The 14,449-nt window shown below is 38.8% G+C and overlaps 1 protein-coding gene across 4 annotated transcripts in view; it reads right to left on the minus strand.

Annotated features, from left to right (window-relative positions):
- Positions 1–3,546: 3,546 nt before the first annotated feature.
- The window catches only part of SLC1A7 (solute carrier family 1 member 7), a 56,296-nt gene continuing 45,393 nt past the window's right edge, over positions 3,547–14,449 (minus strand). For 2 of the 4 annotated variants that reach the window (XM_009974234.3, XM_033008745.2), the window contains 4 exons: positions 14,014–14,208; positions 10,690–10,824; positions 6,938–7,037; positions 4,413–4,826 (listed from right to left, as the gene is read on the minus strand). In XM_009974234.3, the coding sequence (XP_009972536.1) occupies positions 4,590–4,826; positions 6,938–7,037; positions 10,690–10,824; positions 14,014–14,208 (667 nt within the window). In that variant the 3' untranslated portion in view covers positions 4,413–4,589. Of the gene's footprint in view, positions 4,827–6,937; positions 7,038–10,689; positions 10,825–14,013; positions 14,209–14,449 lie in introns of all 4 variants that reach the window. The other 2 variants (XM_033008744.1, XM_033008743.2) reach the window with 2 other exon arrangements.

A 14,449-nucleotide genomic window follows, 5' to 3' on the forward strand; every position in this document is an offset into this window, starting at 1 on the left:
CAGTAGCATCCCTGTAGAAAAACCTACATTGCTTTCTCTCCCCACTGTATTTAGTCCTCAGCTGGAGGGCTGTGATCTCAGCCGGCGTAGTGCCTGGAGAGGAAAACCAGCAATTCCTCATTGCCACTGTGACTGTAATGAAAGATAGCTGTCTTAGTGTAAAAACACACCTGGTCATTCAGTAGAGACACAGATACAGGAGTACTTCGCATTGGGCAAGATCAAAGGCAGCCTGAATTTTCCAAATACAATTCATTTCCCAGGTTACACATTTTGCTTGCACACATCAACCACCTTCTGCTAGTAGTTACCTCATTTTTATGGAAAGCACAGGAAGGACTGAGGTCATTTCCAAGACTATCCATCTGGCTCGAAGATGAAACTTTCCATTTACTTTGAAAGTATTACAAATCAGTTTGCTGTTGTTAAAAAGGGATTAAAATTGTTTGTTGTAGAATTGAAAGCGAGAGCTCATCAAATGGGGATGTTACATTTACTGTATTTTCTAAGGGCTTTAGAATTGCTAGTAACAGAGGGAGTCTACAATTGAATATTTTGGTTAATTATTTAGATCATCTTATTTGTTTGTTGTTATACTTGTTCAGGTGGCACAAATAAGCTTAGCTGCAATTAAGTAATTTAAGTGGCATCAATTAAGGCTAGCTGAGAATATGAGTAACTGTATTAGTTCCATAAACTTCTGTATTTAGGTTGGCAGCCAAAAGCTCTTGGGAGTTAATGGGATGCGTAAGTGCTCTGGTTATGTCTCTTTCTCTCAGTTCTAATTCTTGCACAAGGATTTATTACAGCAATTCAACACTTCAAAAGTTCCTTGGCATTGGCACAATCCTCAAGAACCTGTTTTAAGATGTCTTTAATAATGTTTTATGCCACAACAATCTGCAGTGGCTTCTTTCCTTTCAGTAGTATGCAGTTGCAAATTAACCAGCATAAAACGACTGTCTCTGATAACTGTGTGTTAATTTGGGTTACTTCCCAAATTACTTCTTCCTTAGTTGTATACAATGAACCGCCCTTCTTAACTGTCTTCTCTCCTTCCTCAACACTCTCCCCTAGTGTGTCTTGAGTATACTTTAATTGGGTAAGTTCCCTTTCTTTTTAGCAGGAGGAGGCAACATCAAAATGTTGAATGTTGCCAGTTAAGAAATATGTTCTTTCAGCATATACTTGAAAGTATTCCATGCAAACTGTTGTAATTAGTGATTGATTGGTTGATTGATTTTTTTAATATAAAAGTTTTGAGACTATAAAGGTCACGTGTTTGGTTTTATGCTCTGAAAGTAGGAGAAACATATTTACCAACACAAAGCTTGCACTCTAACTTGATAATCAACAGCTTCCTTATTTTTGTTGGAAGAAAGTATGATTATAGCTGGAAAATATGATATGGAACCTACTGCTAGCCTAATTGCACTGTGTGTCAAGCCACTTGACAGCAAACACCATGAGACACAGAAAATAGATAACATGGAGGAAAACTTACCATAAAAATTATTTTAAATTCAGTGTTTGCCTCTCCCCATTTAACAATAGTATCTTCTTTTCAGTACAAAATGACTGTGGTAGCAGTCAGATGCTCCAGTCAAGGTCACACTACACTAAGCAGTGTATATTTACCAGAACAAAGACTTAAAGTAGGTCTCCAGTTAGCAGTATTTGATACCACAAATTCTAAAGGACAGGTGAAAAACTGGACCACTGCCTGCCTTCTAGCTGAATGGAAAGTACATATTAGGATAAACCCCAATTTTAAAGGTCCAAACAATATAATGTAAAAAAAAAAAAAAAAAAAAAAAAAAGGGCATTTCAAATTTGCAAAGCAAAACTGGACTCTCTTTGGATAGGGCTTAAATGCAGAAGGCTAATTTTAAAACAGCCTCTTAATTCCATAAAAATATGCCTTCACACATGAGACTTCTGCATTCCTCACTTGCCAGAGTTTAAAGGGCAAAATTGTGTTTTTCTTTGTTGTGTAGGACTTGTGTAGCACAACTGGCTGCTTCTTCTGGTCTTTGATGCTTTATCTCACCTGAAGTTCTCATTGCAGAAGTCACAGCTTTTTGGCACTGGAGTTGGCTTAGACCTTGTGAGACATGACTAAGCTGAAGAGTGTCAAAGTAAGCTGTCTCAGGCAAGCAGGCAAAAGGATTTGCACTTTGTAGTGAGCCAAAGTTGTAGGGCTGGAGGAAAAGGTGGTGGTAAGGCTAGCAGCACTTTCTGCTTGGCAGATCACGGCACCTTGGTACGGTGTGTGAGCAGACTCATTTGAAACCACTTAGTTTGGAATTACTAATTCCAAATCTTGGATCTATTTGTCCTCTTTCTTCAGCATTTTTATCTATGCAAACTGATTGTAAAGTGATAGATGACTGGCAGGATTTTACTATCACTTCACATAGCTGTAATTGACTGTGTGAACTTGAAACTTTGTTTTCCTTGCTGGCAAAGTCAGCATGCAGATCCTGCCCTTTCCACACGCACTTAGGCTGTTTCATCCCCGGCTGCTTGTTCTTGTCCCTGTGTCACCCCTTCACTTGTGTTGACACAACTGTCTGTTAGGATTGTGCTAAAAACATATGTGAACTGGTTCGAATTAAAAATACTTCTCATCTGATTCTTCATCTGGCCTCATAAATAATTGGGTCTGTACAGCTGGGAGAGGAGGGGAGGCAGTACAGGAAGGCATGGACAGCTGGGGAAGGATGAAGGAGACTTCCTGGAGCTGCCGGTGCTGCTGAGATGAAAGTATCAGATGCTGTGTTTGTCAGCTAGCACTTCTGCCCGTTCAGAGAGGCACAGACCAGCCTCAGCTCTCCCAAATCACTCATTTTAATGACACTCTATAGAGCAGGTCCATTATAGGACTTGTTCCAGAGCAAATTGTTCTGAATAATTTCAGTTCTTCCCTATTCTTTGTGTTCCGTGTTTGTAGTTTTCACTCTAGGATCAAATCAGAAACATAGTTACCAACTGTATGTATTTTCAAATTAATACATAATTTCTGAGGAATTATAGGCAAATAAGGTGTATGTTTGTTCTTTCTGGTCTTACCATTTGATATTAAACTACCTGTACTACAGCCCTCTGAGGCAACTAATTAGTGAATGACAAAAGAAATAGTCTGAACAGGAGCTCCCTCAAAGAAGAGATGAACATGCACATTACAGGAAAACCATTATTCACGTGTATGAAGCACCTTTGCTTCTGGTGAGTGCAGAAATTGTCCTTTTTGACTGGGTTATTTTTTCTCTGCAGATGAGAGGAGCATATTATAATACCAGCAACATGCTATCTGAAAATGATATGCCACAAATAGCTAAATATAATAGATCAATTGTACTGGTATGAACTAGTATGTAACCTCTGGATTGAATCTCAACTTTTCAAAAGGTGTCCTCACTTCCACTCTCTGTTTTGGCAGAGAAATAAGAAGACACTAATAGTAGAAGTGCACAGCCAGCCTGTTTTTACATGGCAGGTTTTTAAAAAATGTTCTCTATCACAAACATTGGAAACATACTCAGCAGAATTTATTGTAACTGAAAGATTCAGTAGATAGTAGAAAGGGAGTAACAGTCAACACAGATCAACCACTGAATTATGAGAAATAACAGGATAGTTTCCACAGCAAACTCCTTACAAAACCCCAATATTACTCAGCATCATCAGGTTCCAGTTTGTGTTCAGTTTGCCCTTATGATTAAGCATATGGTTCATGAGCTTGAGCTTTGGGTTTGTACATATTCACAGTAGAACAGCCTACAGGGTACAGGAGAGGACACATTAGCACCAGTGCTTATGGATTAGGGCTCACATTGTCTCTGCCACTGCACGTGCACGGTACTGACTCTACTGAAGTTAGGTTAAAAAAAGGTTAATAAATCTGGCACTTGGAAGGCAAAGTGTGCTCTGCAGTGGCCTAGGAATTATTTGTGTTATGTATCACACTTGAATGCTTGTCTCTGAAGATGGCCCATCAGAATTACCTTAATGTGCTTTCTTGCAAAAATGCATGCTTTGCTTCACCTCTGCTTGGAGTGTTATTTAGTAATATATGTAACTCCTTGAGATCAGGAAACCAGTGTGATTTTCTTACTGCTGTTCTAAAACTAAGCACAAACTCTATAATTAGTGAATATTAAGCAAAATTAGTATCTTTAGCAGTTTCAGTGAAACATTTTCACACAGCAAAAAATCTACATAAATACAGTGTTCATAATTACTGAGATTCACAAAAAAAAAAGGCTTTGGTTAGAAAATCAAAAAGGGTCAAATAAAAAAGCCAAAGGAGTGTCAAATACCATATTGGAGTCAAATGAGCACAGAATAAAACAGTAGTCATCCATTAGTTAATTTTTCAGTATTAAAGTCTTCCACCTAAAGAAGCCCATGTCTCCTGCAAGCTGTGTGCCTTTCCTGACGTTCACAGCTGGTCTTCTAGCTCCAGTACAAGCAGGGTGCTGATAATTCCATATTTTCCTGTTCAAGGCAAAGAGTCCCTCTTCCAGCTGTGAGGTAGAGATTGGGTATCAGGTCACTGGGGTATGAGATACCACTGAGTGTAGCAGTTACACATTTGTTTCTAGTTCATTTATTTCAATAGCGCAGTGGTCTTTACTGTTGGATTTCTTAGTGTGATTCTCCACTGGACTTTCTTCTTGCTCCACTTGTACGGGTATGTGGTGCTGAAACCCTTTCACTGTTTCTGGTCCACGAGATTCATTCATGGTCTTCACACAGCCATTTCTCTGGTAAGCCACAATCTGATGGATGTTAATAGGCTTAGTTTCACAGATCAGTGGCACCTATGTGAAAAGCAGTAAGATCTGGAATACTGCCACTGTTTGCTGTATATAACAGGAAAGGAATTTTTACTTTGAAAGCCTGTGGTCTGCTTTACATTCACCAGGATTATCTAGGACCGCCACAGACTTCCAGGACCTGTTTTTCATATACACTAAAGCATCTTTGCACCATCTGAATAAAGTGAAGGTGTCTCTAAGTATGTAAAAATGCAAATTCTGTCCCAATTCTAATTACACTTATACTTACAGTAATAACTGCTTGAATTAGTAAAGCAATACAAGTAGAGTAAATAAAGACTAGAATTTCAGGGATGAATTCAAAAGTTACGGATTCTCTATGACCAGTATGCTGAGCTTTGGGCAGTGCTCACTCCCAAGTGCAATTACATAAACCAGTAAGCCATTTGTTGTTGCCTTCTGCTTTCTTCTAACCCAATAAACTAACACTTGTCTTTTCAGTTTGCACTTTTTATAAAGAAATAAAGAGGATTTTACTGACTAACTCCTAAGTTAAATATTGAAGCGTCCTTTACATCAAACCAGAAGTTCTGATGGGAAAAATGACATAAATACTGAAATACTGGCAGAGAAAAGAGGTGGGCTTGCATCTGAGAAAATTTGGCCTTTGGGTATACATTACTAACTCCACAAATTATGCAGCCAAAATGTATGGCAGAAGAATGGTATATTTTAATACAATTACAGAGCATGATGCAAAGAAAATCTCATCACAGATGACTAAATAATCCCTTAGGAGGGATTTTATATTCTTGAAACATCTCTTCTTCAGTTCTGACTGACTTCTAAATACAGCAGTGAAATGTCAGGCCTGTGTTATGCAGGAACACAGTCTACACTTCTGGCTTTGTTCCGGATGACATACTTTACCATTAGGTTGAATGTTTAGTTTTTTTGTAGCTATTTGTGTAGCCCATATATTCAGGCCTAATCCTGTCATCAGTAATTACTGCAGGTGTTAAGTACCTCAGAGGAGAAGGCCCGTCTTTCTATATAAAACATGAAAGAGCAGGAATTTTAAATGCATGTTGCAGGAAGGCATGAGAATGGGATTTACCAGAAAGACTGTCTGTAAAATGGGAGAAATAATAATAGAAATAAATCTTTGCTATTAATACTGTTATTCTTTGTAGAATACTACAAATGGTGCACAGAAATGAAGTATGCCTTGTGAAAATCAGTTCTGATGAAGAAATTTTTCTGCATAAACTATTCTGTCTTTGTGGAAGAAAGGTAGTGAGAGTCTGCCATGATTTTAAATGGTTGGAGATTAGCACCTCCAAGCATGATGGGCTCATGGAATTAGGAATCTCCTTTGTTAAGGATCTGAAGGAATAGCATGAGAAGGAGTTCCTGATATAAGGGAAGAGTGAATGAGGCATGCCAAGGAGGAAGGAAAAAAAGCATAGCAGTGGAGTGGGGCAGGGGCAGAATACAGAGGTATGTGTGGTATATGGAATGAGATATAGAGAAGGAAAACCAAAGATGTAAGGAGGGACTTGTATTAAATGTAGAAGTCATGAAGATGCCTGAGAATGAAGTCTAGAATGGAGCAATGTGCTTGTGATAGTCCACAATGGAAATTATCGCAGTGGTGACTTCAGGTAATGCTAACACGGAGGGTAGCTGCTTTTGTTGTGAGCTTACTGATTATGCATATATGCACTCATAGATACCTTTACCTCCCTCTATGCACAGATACCCAAGGACATTTGTCACCCTGCTCTGTTGCTGGTCACATTTTTAGAAGATGGATGACGTACTGGCTGGTCAGGACTTGGGTACTGAGTGAGGAACTCACAATCCCACCATCTCATGCATTTGCAGGACAGTGCGGCTGCTTCTCCTGCTCCCAGCCCCAGTGTGCCAGACACTGCTGGCTGGCTGGCTTTGAACCTGAGTGGCTTTCTGCATGACCTCATGGAAAAGGACCCCTCCACCCCATCCAGCTAAGCAGCACATTGCCCAGTTCTGTCCTCTCTTTGAAACACTTTTTATAAACCAGATGAAACAAATGTGGGAGGCTGAGAGCTTGCAGGTTCTTTGCCATAATACAGCACATGCTGGCACACCCTGGCTCATGGCGTTGTTACCTCATCACCATCCTTGATAAACTCCTTCCGGCAGATGTGGGCCATGATCCCAGCAGCCAGCGCATCTCCCAGGACATTGATCATTGTTCTAAACCTGTCTCTGGAAAATGAAATAGTAATGGTAAGTTGTTGGCTCTTTGAGTACATTCCTATGTCTTTATCACTGCAGTAATCATAGCTGAAGGCCAGTTTCACTGTTTTTATGAGCTAACAAGTTTAGAAATGGTAATAAGGAGTTTGGTATGGAGCAGCCACTAGTTACTGCTCAGTTGGGTTTTCCAGCCTTTTCTGGACTTGGTGTGCTGTGCTGCCACACACTTTAATTTGTAACTGAGCTAACTAGAGCAGCTATGTCTCCCTTTACGTGCAAGCTGATTCAGCACTGAAAAGGTCTAACACAGCAGATCAAGACTGCATTTGTGTCTGAGTTTTTATATTAAGGTCCAATATTATGGCCTGATTTGGAGGCTGGTGCTGCAAATGTCTTAATTCAATAAAAGTAGAGGGCAGCCAGTACAACCAGTACCTTACGTTAGTTATTAAGGTCCCAATCTCAGCAACCAAAGTGCTAGCTAAGAAGATTATTGTACTTGTAGAATGTGCAGAATACAGTCAAAATTATTCAGAAGATTGCTAAATAACTACACTCTCCAACTAAGCAGGTACTGACCTTATTTAAATCATGTTAATTTCTGGAGAAGCTATGGTTGCTATGGCTACCAGTGGCTCTTAAAGATTCTTCATTTTCAGTTATCATCTTTTAAAATTTAAATTTGTATTCTTGACAGTACTTTATATATATACAGTTTCACTATTTTTCATTTATTCATTTATAGGATCATTTCTTCCCTGTTTACACCTTCTACCCACTGTCTAAAAAATAAATCTTTTTAAATACAGACTATAAATACACAAAAGTAAGTGGCTGTCATAGACAAGTGTTACACTTGAGACAGCTTGGAATCTATTAGTTAAAACTGATGAGATTTCAAATAGACGATACAGCTTTTTAGTCTGAAATATATTACGTCTTTTCCAAGAAAAACATACACATCTGAAAACTGTGTCATATTAGTAACTTAATTTATAAATGTAGGTTATAAAATGGTGGTTCAGAAATCTCCAGATGTTTGGCTTATTAAAGTCAATGATGGTCCAATATCAACACTGCCCAGATTTCTGATCCTGTATCTTAATAGAGAAAAGAATTGAAACTGTGCATTGATTTTTATTTCAGATATTTTAGGCATGTACTCTGTGCATGCAAATGTTTATGCAGTTGCTTGCCTAATTGGCATGAAAGTTCCTGCATGAAAGTTTATTTGCGTGTGCAGTTACCCAAATTGTACATGCAATTGCAAGTCACATCAGCAATAATATTCCACAGCCTACACCTAGATGTGGTTGTTGACTCCAGGACCCAGTCCTACACTTGTTTGCTGAATCCATTTTTCTAATTCGTGCTGTTCTGATTTGGGGTTTTGCCTTGAGGAAAATTCCCACAAGAATATGTTAAGCAGGGAAAAATACTGCTACAGAACATATTGATAGCTGTTCCTGTTACACACAGACATTATTTTTCCTTGGTTGATCATCAAATTTTTGTTCTTGGAAAGATATTTGGAGTTGTTAATTTTGGATTGTGCAAAGAGTCAGCTGTGGTAGAGAAGAAGCTGTATGAGCAGAGCTCAAACACTTGCATTCCCTTTTGGGATCTGATTAGCATCTCTTCTGAAGACAGGATTTTTCTGAGGAAACAGTACACCACACTGAAACTTTAAAGAAAATGGATTGCCTGGCATGTTGTTTGACCAGTTCTATTCCATGTTTCTGTGTGTACAGAGCAGTCTGCATTATGCATGAGTAGAACCACACTGCACACTACTGACATTCCTCCACTAACAGGCCAATCTGCTCCTAGTGGCATTTGTTTCAGTGCAAATACATGAGTCAGGTGTTGCAGTCGTATTTTAGGTTTAGATGATATTATTAAAGATGCAAAACTTTTACCTTGTGCTTAATAAATTAGCTGAGATGTTTTGATTTTCTTTTTTATGTCTCTAGGCACTAGCTAAAGGTATGAAGTTCACATACATGTTATGGCTACCTAAATGAGTTGTAATACCTGCAGTGCATTGTAATGGATATTTCAGTCTCGTGAGATCATCTAACCAGCCTTCTTTAAGCATTCTTCATACTCCAGTACTTCCAAAACTAATACTGAAAATATTCATCATGTCAACCATGTTGACACTTTGTATCTGCAGGCTCTTGAAACCACCAAGTGCCGAAATATAGAAATATACTTTTTGTATGAAAGGTCATCTGCAAAAGACAGAAAATTGGGTCTGTTCCTTGCTCACTTTTTAATACCATCTGGAACTATAGCCTGAAAAAGGTTTTGTCTGTTGTTTTGAAAAGTTTTGTAAGACAAAAAGAAGCATAATCCCCATATATGCTGGAAGACTTACTGGAAAAACAATGAAATGTTGATGTTGCAAGAGCTGGGTGAAAACTGAGCAACATAGAGGGAAAAGGCTTTTGTAATAAAACTTAAAATACTTTGATTTTGTTGTACTTCATTAACTATTGAGATTCAGTGACTAGCACTAGAAAGGCTGCTTTATTAAAATCTGAATTGCCATTCCCGCATTTAGGTGTTCACAGCAGATATCCTGCACAGAAGAATATTCCTAAAATAACTTATGTCTTAAAATATGCACACAACACAACACTCACAAATCTTATTATTAATAACATTCTGTTACACTGAACTGGAAAGTAAATAATTTCTTCTTAAAATTCTTTGTAGAAAAAATTAGTGGCTTGAAGTTGAATAAAATAGGATATATAACAGAATGGACTTGTAACACATTCTTACCCAGAACCCTGATGTAATGAAGCTCTACTGTATTAATGGAGCTATATTTTATATAGAGATTAAATAAAAAATAATTTGGACTGTTTTCTTCTGGATGCATATGCTAGTCATGTAGTTAATTGAAATGCTAATGAGCTAGGTACCAGTATTTTACAATTCATCTTCCTATAGACTATTCAAAATTGTTTGATTGATTTATGGACATTTACATAAAAGTTAGTAGTTCAAATAAGCCACTCCTTATGATTTTTTAATGTGGCTCTTCTAATGGGTGACACAAATCTCTCTTATTCTGAGCGTGTTAAATTTTAGCCTCTGCTTCTGCTGTTAAATCCTCAGTAATTAGGGATGCAGCAAAGTAACCTCTCTACAGCATGGCTGTACTTGCAAAACATGGAGCCGCTTCCATTGCCTGTCTATCCTTCTAGATAAAAATAATTCTTAAGTTTTCCTGTGATCTGACTTAAGGTAGTTACTTTGGGCTACTTCTTCATCCTCCCTCCCTGTGAACATAAAGAACAATTGATCCCTGTCCTCTTCAAGACAATCTTATCTATATCAGAAACTGCTATGGTGACCTCTTTCAGCCTGCTCTGGTTTTAGACTAAACGAACTCCACTTCTTCAGCCTTTCCATGTAGGTCATATTATCCAAGTCTTATCTAGACTCTCTTTCATTTGTCTACATCTTTTTTCAGTATAATGCCTGCTTTGGCAGAGTATTTAATCTGAGGCCACACTAGCACCATTTCAAGCAAAATAATTATGTCCTATGCCTTTTATGTATATCTATATTACTATACCCCTGGAGACCATTTGCCCTTTTATTAACGTTGCCACACTATAAACCTCAAAAGCTTAAAGTTACTTACAGTGCCCAGTCGACAGCAATAATCAACGTGATGTCATCTGTTGGGAGCCCAACCGAGGTCAGAACAATGACCATTGTCACCAGGCCAGCTTGTGGGATACCTGCAGCACCTATGCTGGCAGCTGTGGCTGTGATACTTTAACAAAGAAAGAAAGGAATATGCTTTACCAGTGATGGGTTGCTCTGCAAGAAACCACACCGTGTTTCTACAGGAGCTTTCCTAAACCATAATCCTTCTTACTCAAACCACTGCATAGAAGTGTCAGTGTTTTGTGGACAGAAGCCAGGTCAGAGAGCAAAAACAGGCCAAACTGTCTGCCCAGTGCCACATTCTCACCCTTTACCTTTGCTGCTTTGGCACTGGTGGGGCTGTTCTGTTATCTCTTAATATCACAAGTGCAGAGAAAGGGGGGGGCAGCCAGGCTGTGGGCTTCTCTGAGTTATGTCAGCTTCTTGTGGGTCATGGCACCACGCAACACTGTGTGCCATGAATCTGCCAGCACACCTCATCGCTGCTTCACCCTTGGCAGCAGAGCTCCCAGCAGACATCTCTGAGTCATCATCGGCAGTTCCAGTGCCAGGCAAATCCGCAGCTGGCTGCAGCTATGGCCTTTAATGTCAATCCATCACAAAGAGGCTAGGCCAAGGGTAAAGAGGCTGGGCCAAGGGTGAAGTTCTTGCATAGCACATGGCTTTGCATACTTGGATCTAAATATGAAGCAAGCGTGAATGTGACTGTACCTCTTCAGTTTCTGGAAAGTATTTTTACTTGACCTTCACACCATTTTTTCAGCCAGGCAAGCAGAAATGAATGGGAGACCAGGGCAAGAGTGGACCTGGCAGGCTTAACATTTTTTTCATAATGCTATTTTTAGGGGAGGGATTTCATTCCTTTTTCCAGGAGCAAAAGTGACTGGATATATTCACTTCCGCCCATCTGGCCACGTCCAAGAGCTAGGCCATCCAGCAGAAAGACAAAAAACAAATGTTGACAATTGTAAAAGGATGACATAAATCATATACACTGATAATCCACTGCATTCATCAATCCAGAATTTCAGAGCTTTTGGCAAGCAGTTAAGTCTCATCAACCTCCTATGATGGAAAATGAGGGTAACAGTATTCACCCATACGGAAACTGAGACAGAGAGATATCTAGTATCTTGCTCACAGCTGTACAGTGTATCAGTAGAACAACATCAGTATTTATAACTAGAACGCTTTCCTGCAATAAAAAAAATACATTTGCATGTGGGTGTGATGGGGAATGAGAAAGACTTAAAACTACATTTTGAAAAAGTTAGCGAATCCTAATTAAAAGTTAGTAATCCTAACAGCATTGTAATAGGCAGAGTATAGCTAGAAAGGAAGGACAGAAGCTCAGTAGTTGAATAAGAGATAAATATAATGAACATTAAAAGGTTCTCCAGTTAGTGCTATAAACTGTCTAGCTGATTAGGACTGCTTCTGCCTTCTAAGTCAGTTCAGGCCACAAAGTCTCATGAATTAATTGGGAGCAAAGCGAGGAACGTTTAACTAAGATTGTACAGGCAAGCTCACCTGCTATTTGATTCAATTTTGACCTTAATGTAGATGTTTCTTTCTATAATATACTCAATGAGAATAGGATCTTTACTCTTTTCTTCTGCTACATCTAGGTTTGCATAATCACATTGATATAAACTGTTAACCTGGATTTTACAAACTATGAGCAAAGTAGACTGATTATTTTTCTAACATTTTTTTTCCCCTCTGGCAAAAATATCCTGGCACTCAGGAATATTTGAATTTTAAATGTCCAGGTCCTAAAGCATCAAGATTTGGGGCAGGTTTTGCCCACAGAATAAAGTTTGAATTTGTCTTCAGGTATTCAAGGTACTGAATCCACGATGATTTCCTATTTACCTCCTTCTTTTGTAAGTGAGTCTTTTTATTTTTTTTTTCCTTTCTTGGATTTTTCCAATCTTCACTTCTATTTTCCTTCTACTGGCTTTACTTCTGCCTGGTCCTTATGTACTCACACTTAATATGGGGAGTGAAAATAAAGAGAAAAAATAGGGTTCTGCTAAGAGAAAGCTATAATTTACCTTCTTTCCATTTATTATCACCCTCCTTCTCCATTCTTCTAATCACAATTCTCTACTTCAAAGTGTATGCAATGTCTGCCCATGATCTGGGCCATATTTTGGGACCACATGTTAAAACCACCTCCAAATTCAAAATCACCAAAGACTAAATTTTAGCACAGGGTCATTTCAATAATTTTCAGAGAGAGAGCAAGTCTGAAGCAAGACCTCATATGGGCACAATTTATTTATTCTGTCTCTAGTCTAACCAGATCTTGCCAGAAGCCCATTAACAAACCTCAGCTGTCATCTGGGGCTAGTTTCAGGACTCTCATCTTGTCATGAAGGTTTTCAAGTCCAGCAGAAGATGGGCAAGGCCCAGCAGTGTAAATGGGGCAGTAATGAGGTCACTGGGTGGGTAGGTAAGCAGATCTCAAATATGTTGCAGAAGGCTCTGACTATGAAGAATGTTTTTCTAATCATTTGTTCCCTGCTGGAAACCTGCAGGTTTCAGTCCCTGAGGCATTCTTTGGCAGCCACTGGAGTTATTTTGGCAGTAATCGTTCAGCTGGATCTTCTAGTCTTTTGGATCCATTACAGACCTTTCAAGGACAGAGTATGTGGCTATAGCAGACTCTACCCACTGAGAGCATTGTTGTTTATGAAGTCTTCTGCTTTAACAAGGCAGCAGAGAAGACATTTTAAAAATAAGTGAGTGTTATGACATCTTCATGAAAACCTGCCCTGATAGTAGCATCTGTCTGCCTTCCCTGTTCCCCTACTCCTCACAGGTTTGACAAAGAGCTTCCTATCACATGCTATTCCTTGTTATCTGATATAGAACTTCTATTTTTGCATTTTTTAACCTTTTCCTCGCATGTAAGGATGCAAACCAGACTTAAAGTTGAAAACAATTCTGACATTTAAAATAATGTTTTAAACACCAATAATAACAGTAAAATGTTCCAGTCCTAGAAAATGAACAATGGGTTGCCTAAAAGTAAAAATTAGACAGTTATGCTCAAACAGAAACACGTTTCCTGTTGTCCACATGCTTCTATTGAACAGTATCAGTACAATTTCTCTTTGTAGAGGCCCTGATTTCTGCATTACTTAAAAATAACCATCCTATGATGAATGCATTCTTTGATAACAGCAAAGATGAGTTTTGTTCTGAACAGTGTTACAAACAAGAATCATAACAGTGTCAGACTCGACAAGACAAGCAAATTGCAGCATGTGGAATTTGAGGTTTATACCTTATAGTAATAATCTGCCCAAAGTCCAGCTCATAATTGTTTACTTGAGCAATAAAGATGGCAGCCACTGCCTCGTAGAGCGCCGTTCCATCCATGTTGATGGTGGCTCCCACAGGCAGCACAAACCTCGCAATCCTCCTGTCCACATGGTTATTCTCCAACAAGCACTTGAAAGTGATAGGTAGTGTGGCTGAGCTGCAAAACAGCAGAGAAGCATATGTTGAATTATTTTTATTTCTGGGGAATAGAACAAATGGCAGTAAACCTTCTCCAGGCAGGGTAAATTTTACACAAACCATATGAGCACTGCTTCTCATTCCTTGGTCTGCACGTATACTCACTTGCCGTGTAACTCACTCCTTTGCTTGAGGGAGGATAAAGACAGTTACATGTAAAAATGCTAGAGTTAGTGCAAATTTTGCTTCCTCAAAATTAA

This window comes from Tyto alba, unplaced genomic scaffold (genome assembly GCF_018691265.1).
Source record: "Tyto alba isolate M040663 unplaced genomic scaffold, T.alba_DEE_v4.0 Super-Scaffold_1000006, whole genome shotgun sequence".
Lineage (NCBI taxonomy): Eukaryota > Metazoa > Chordata > Aves > Strigiformes > Tytonidae > Tyto > Tyto alba.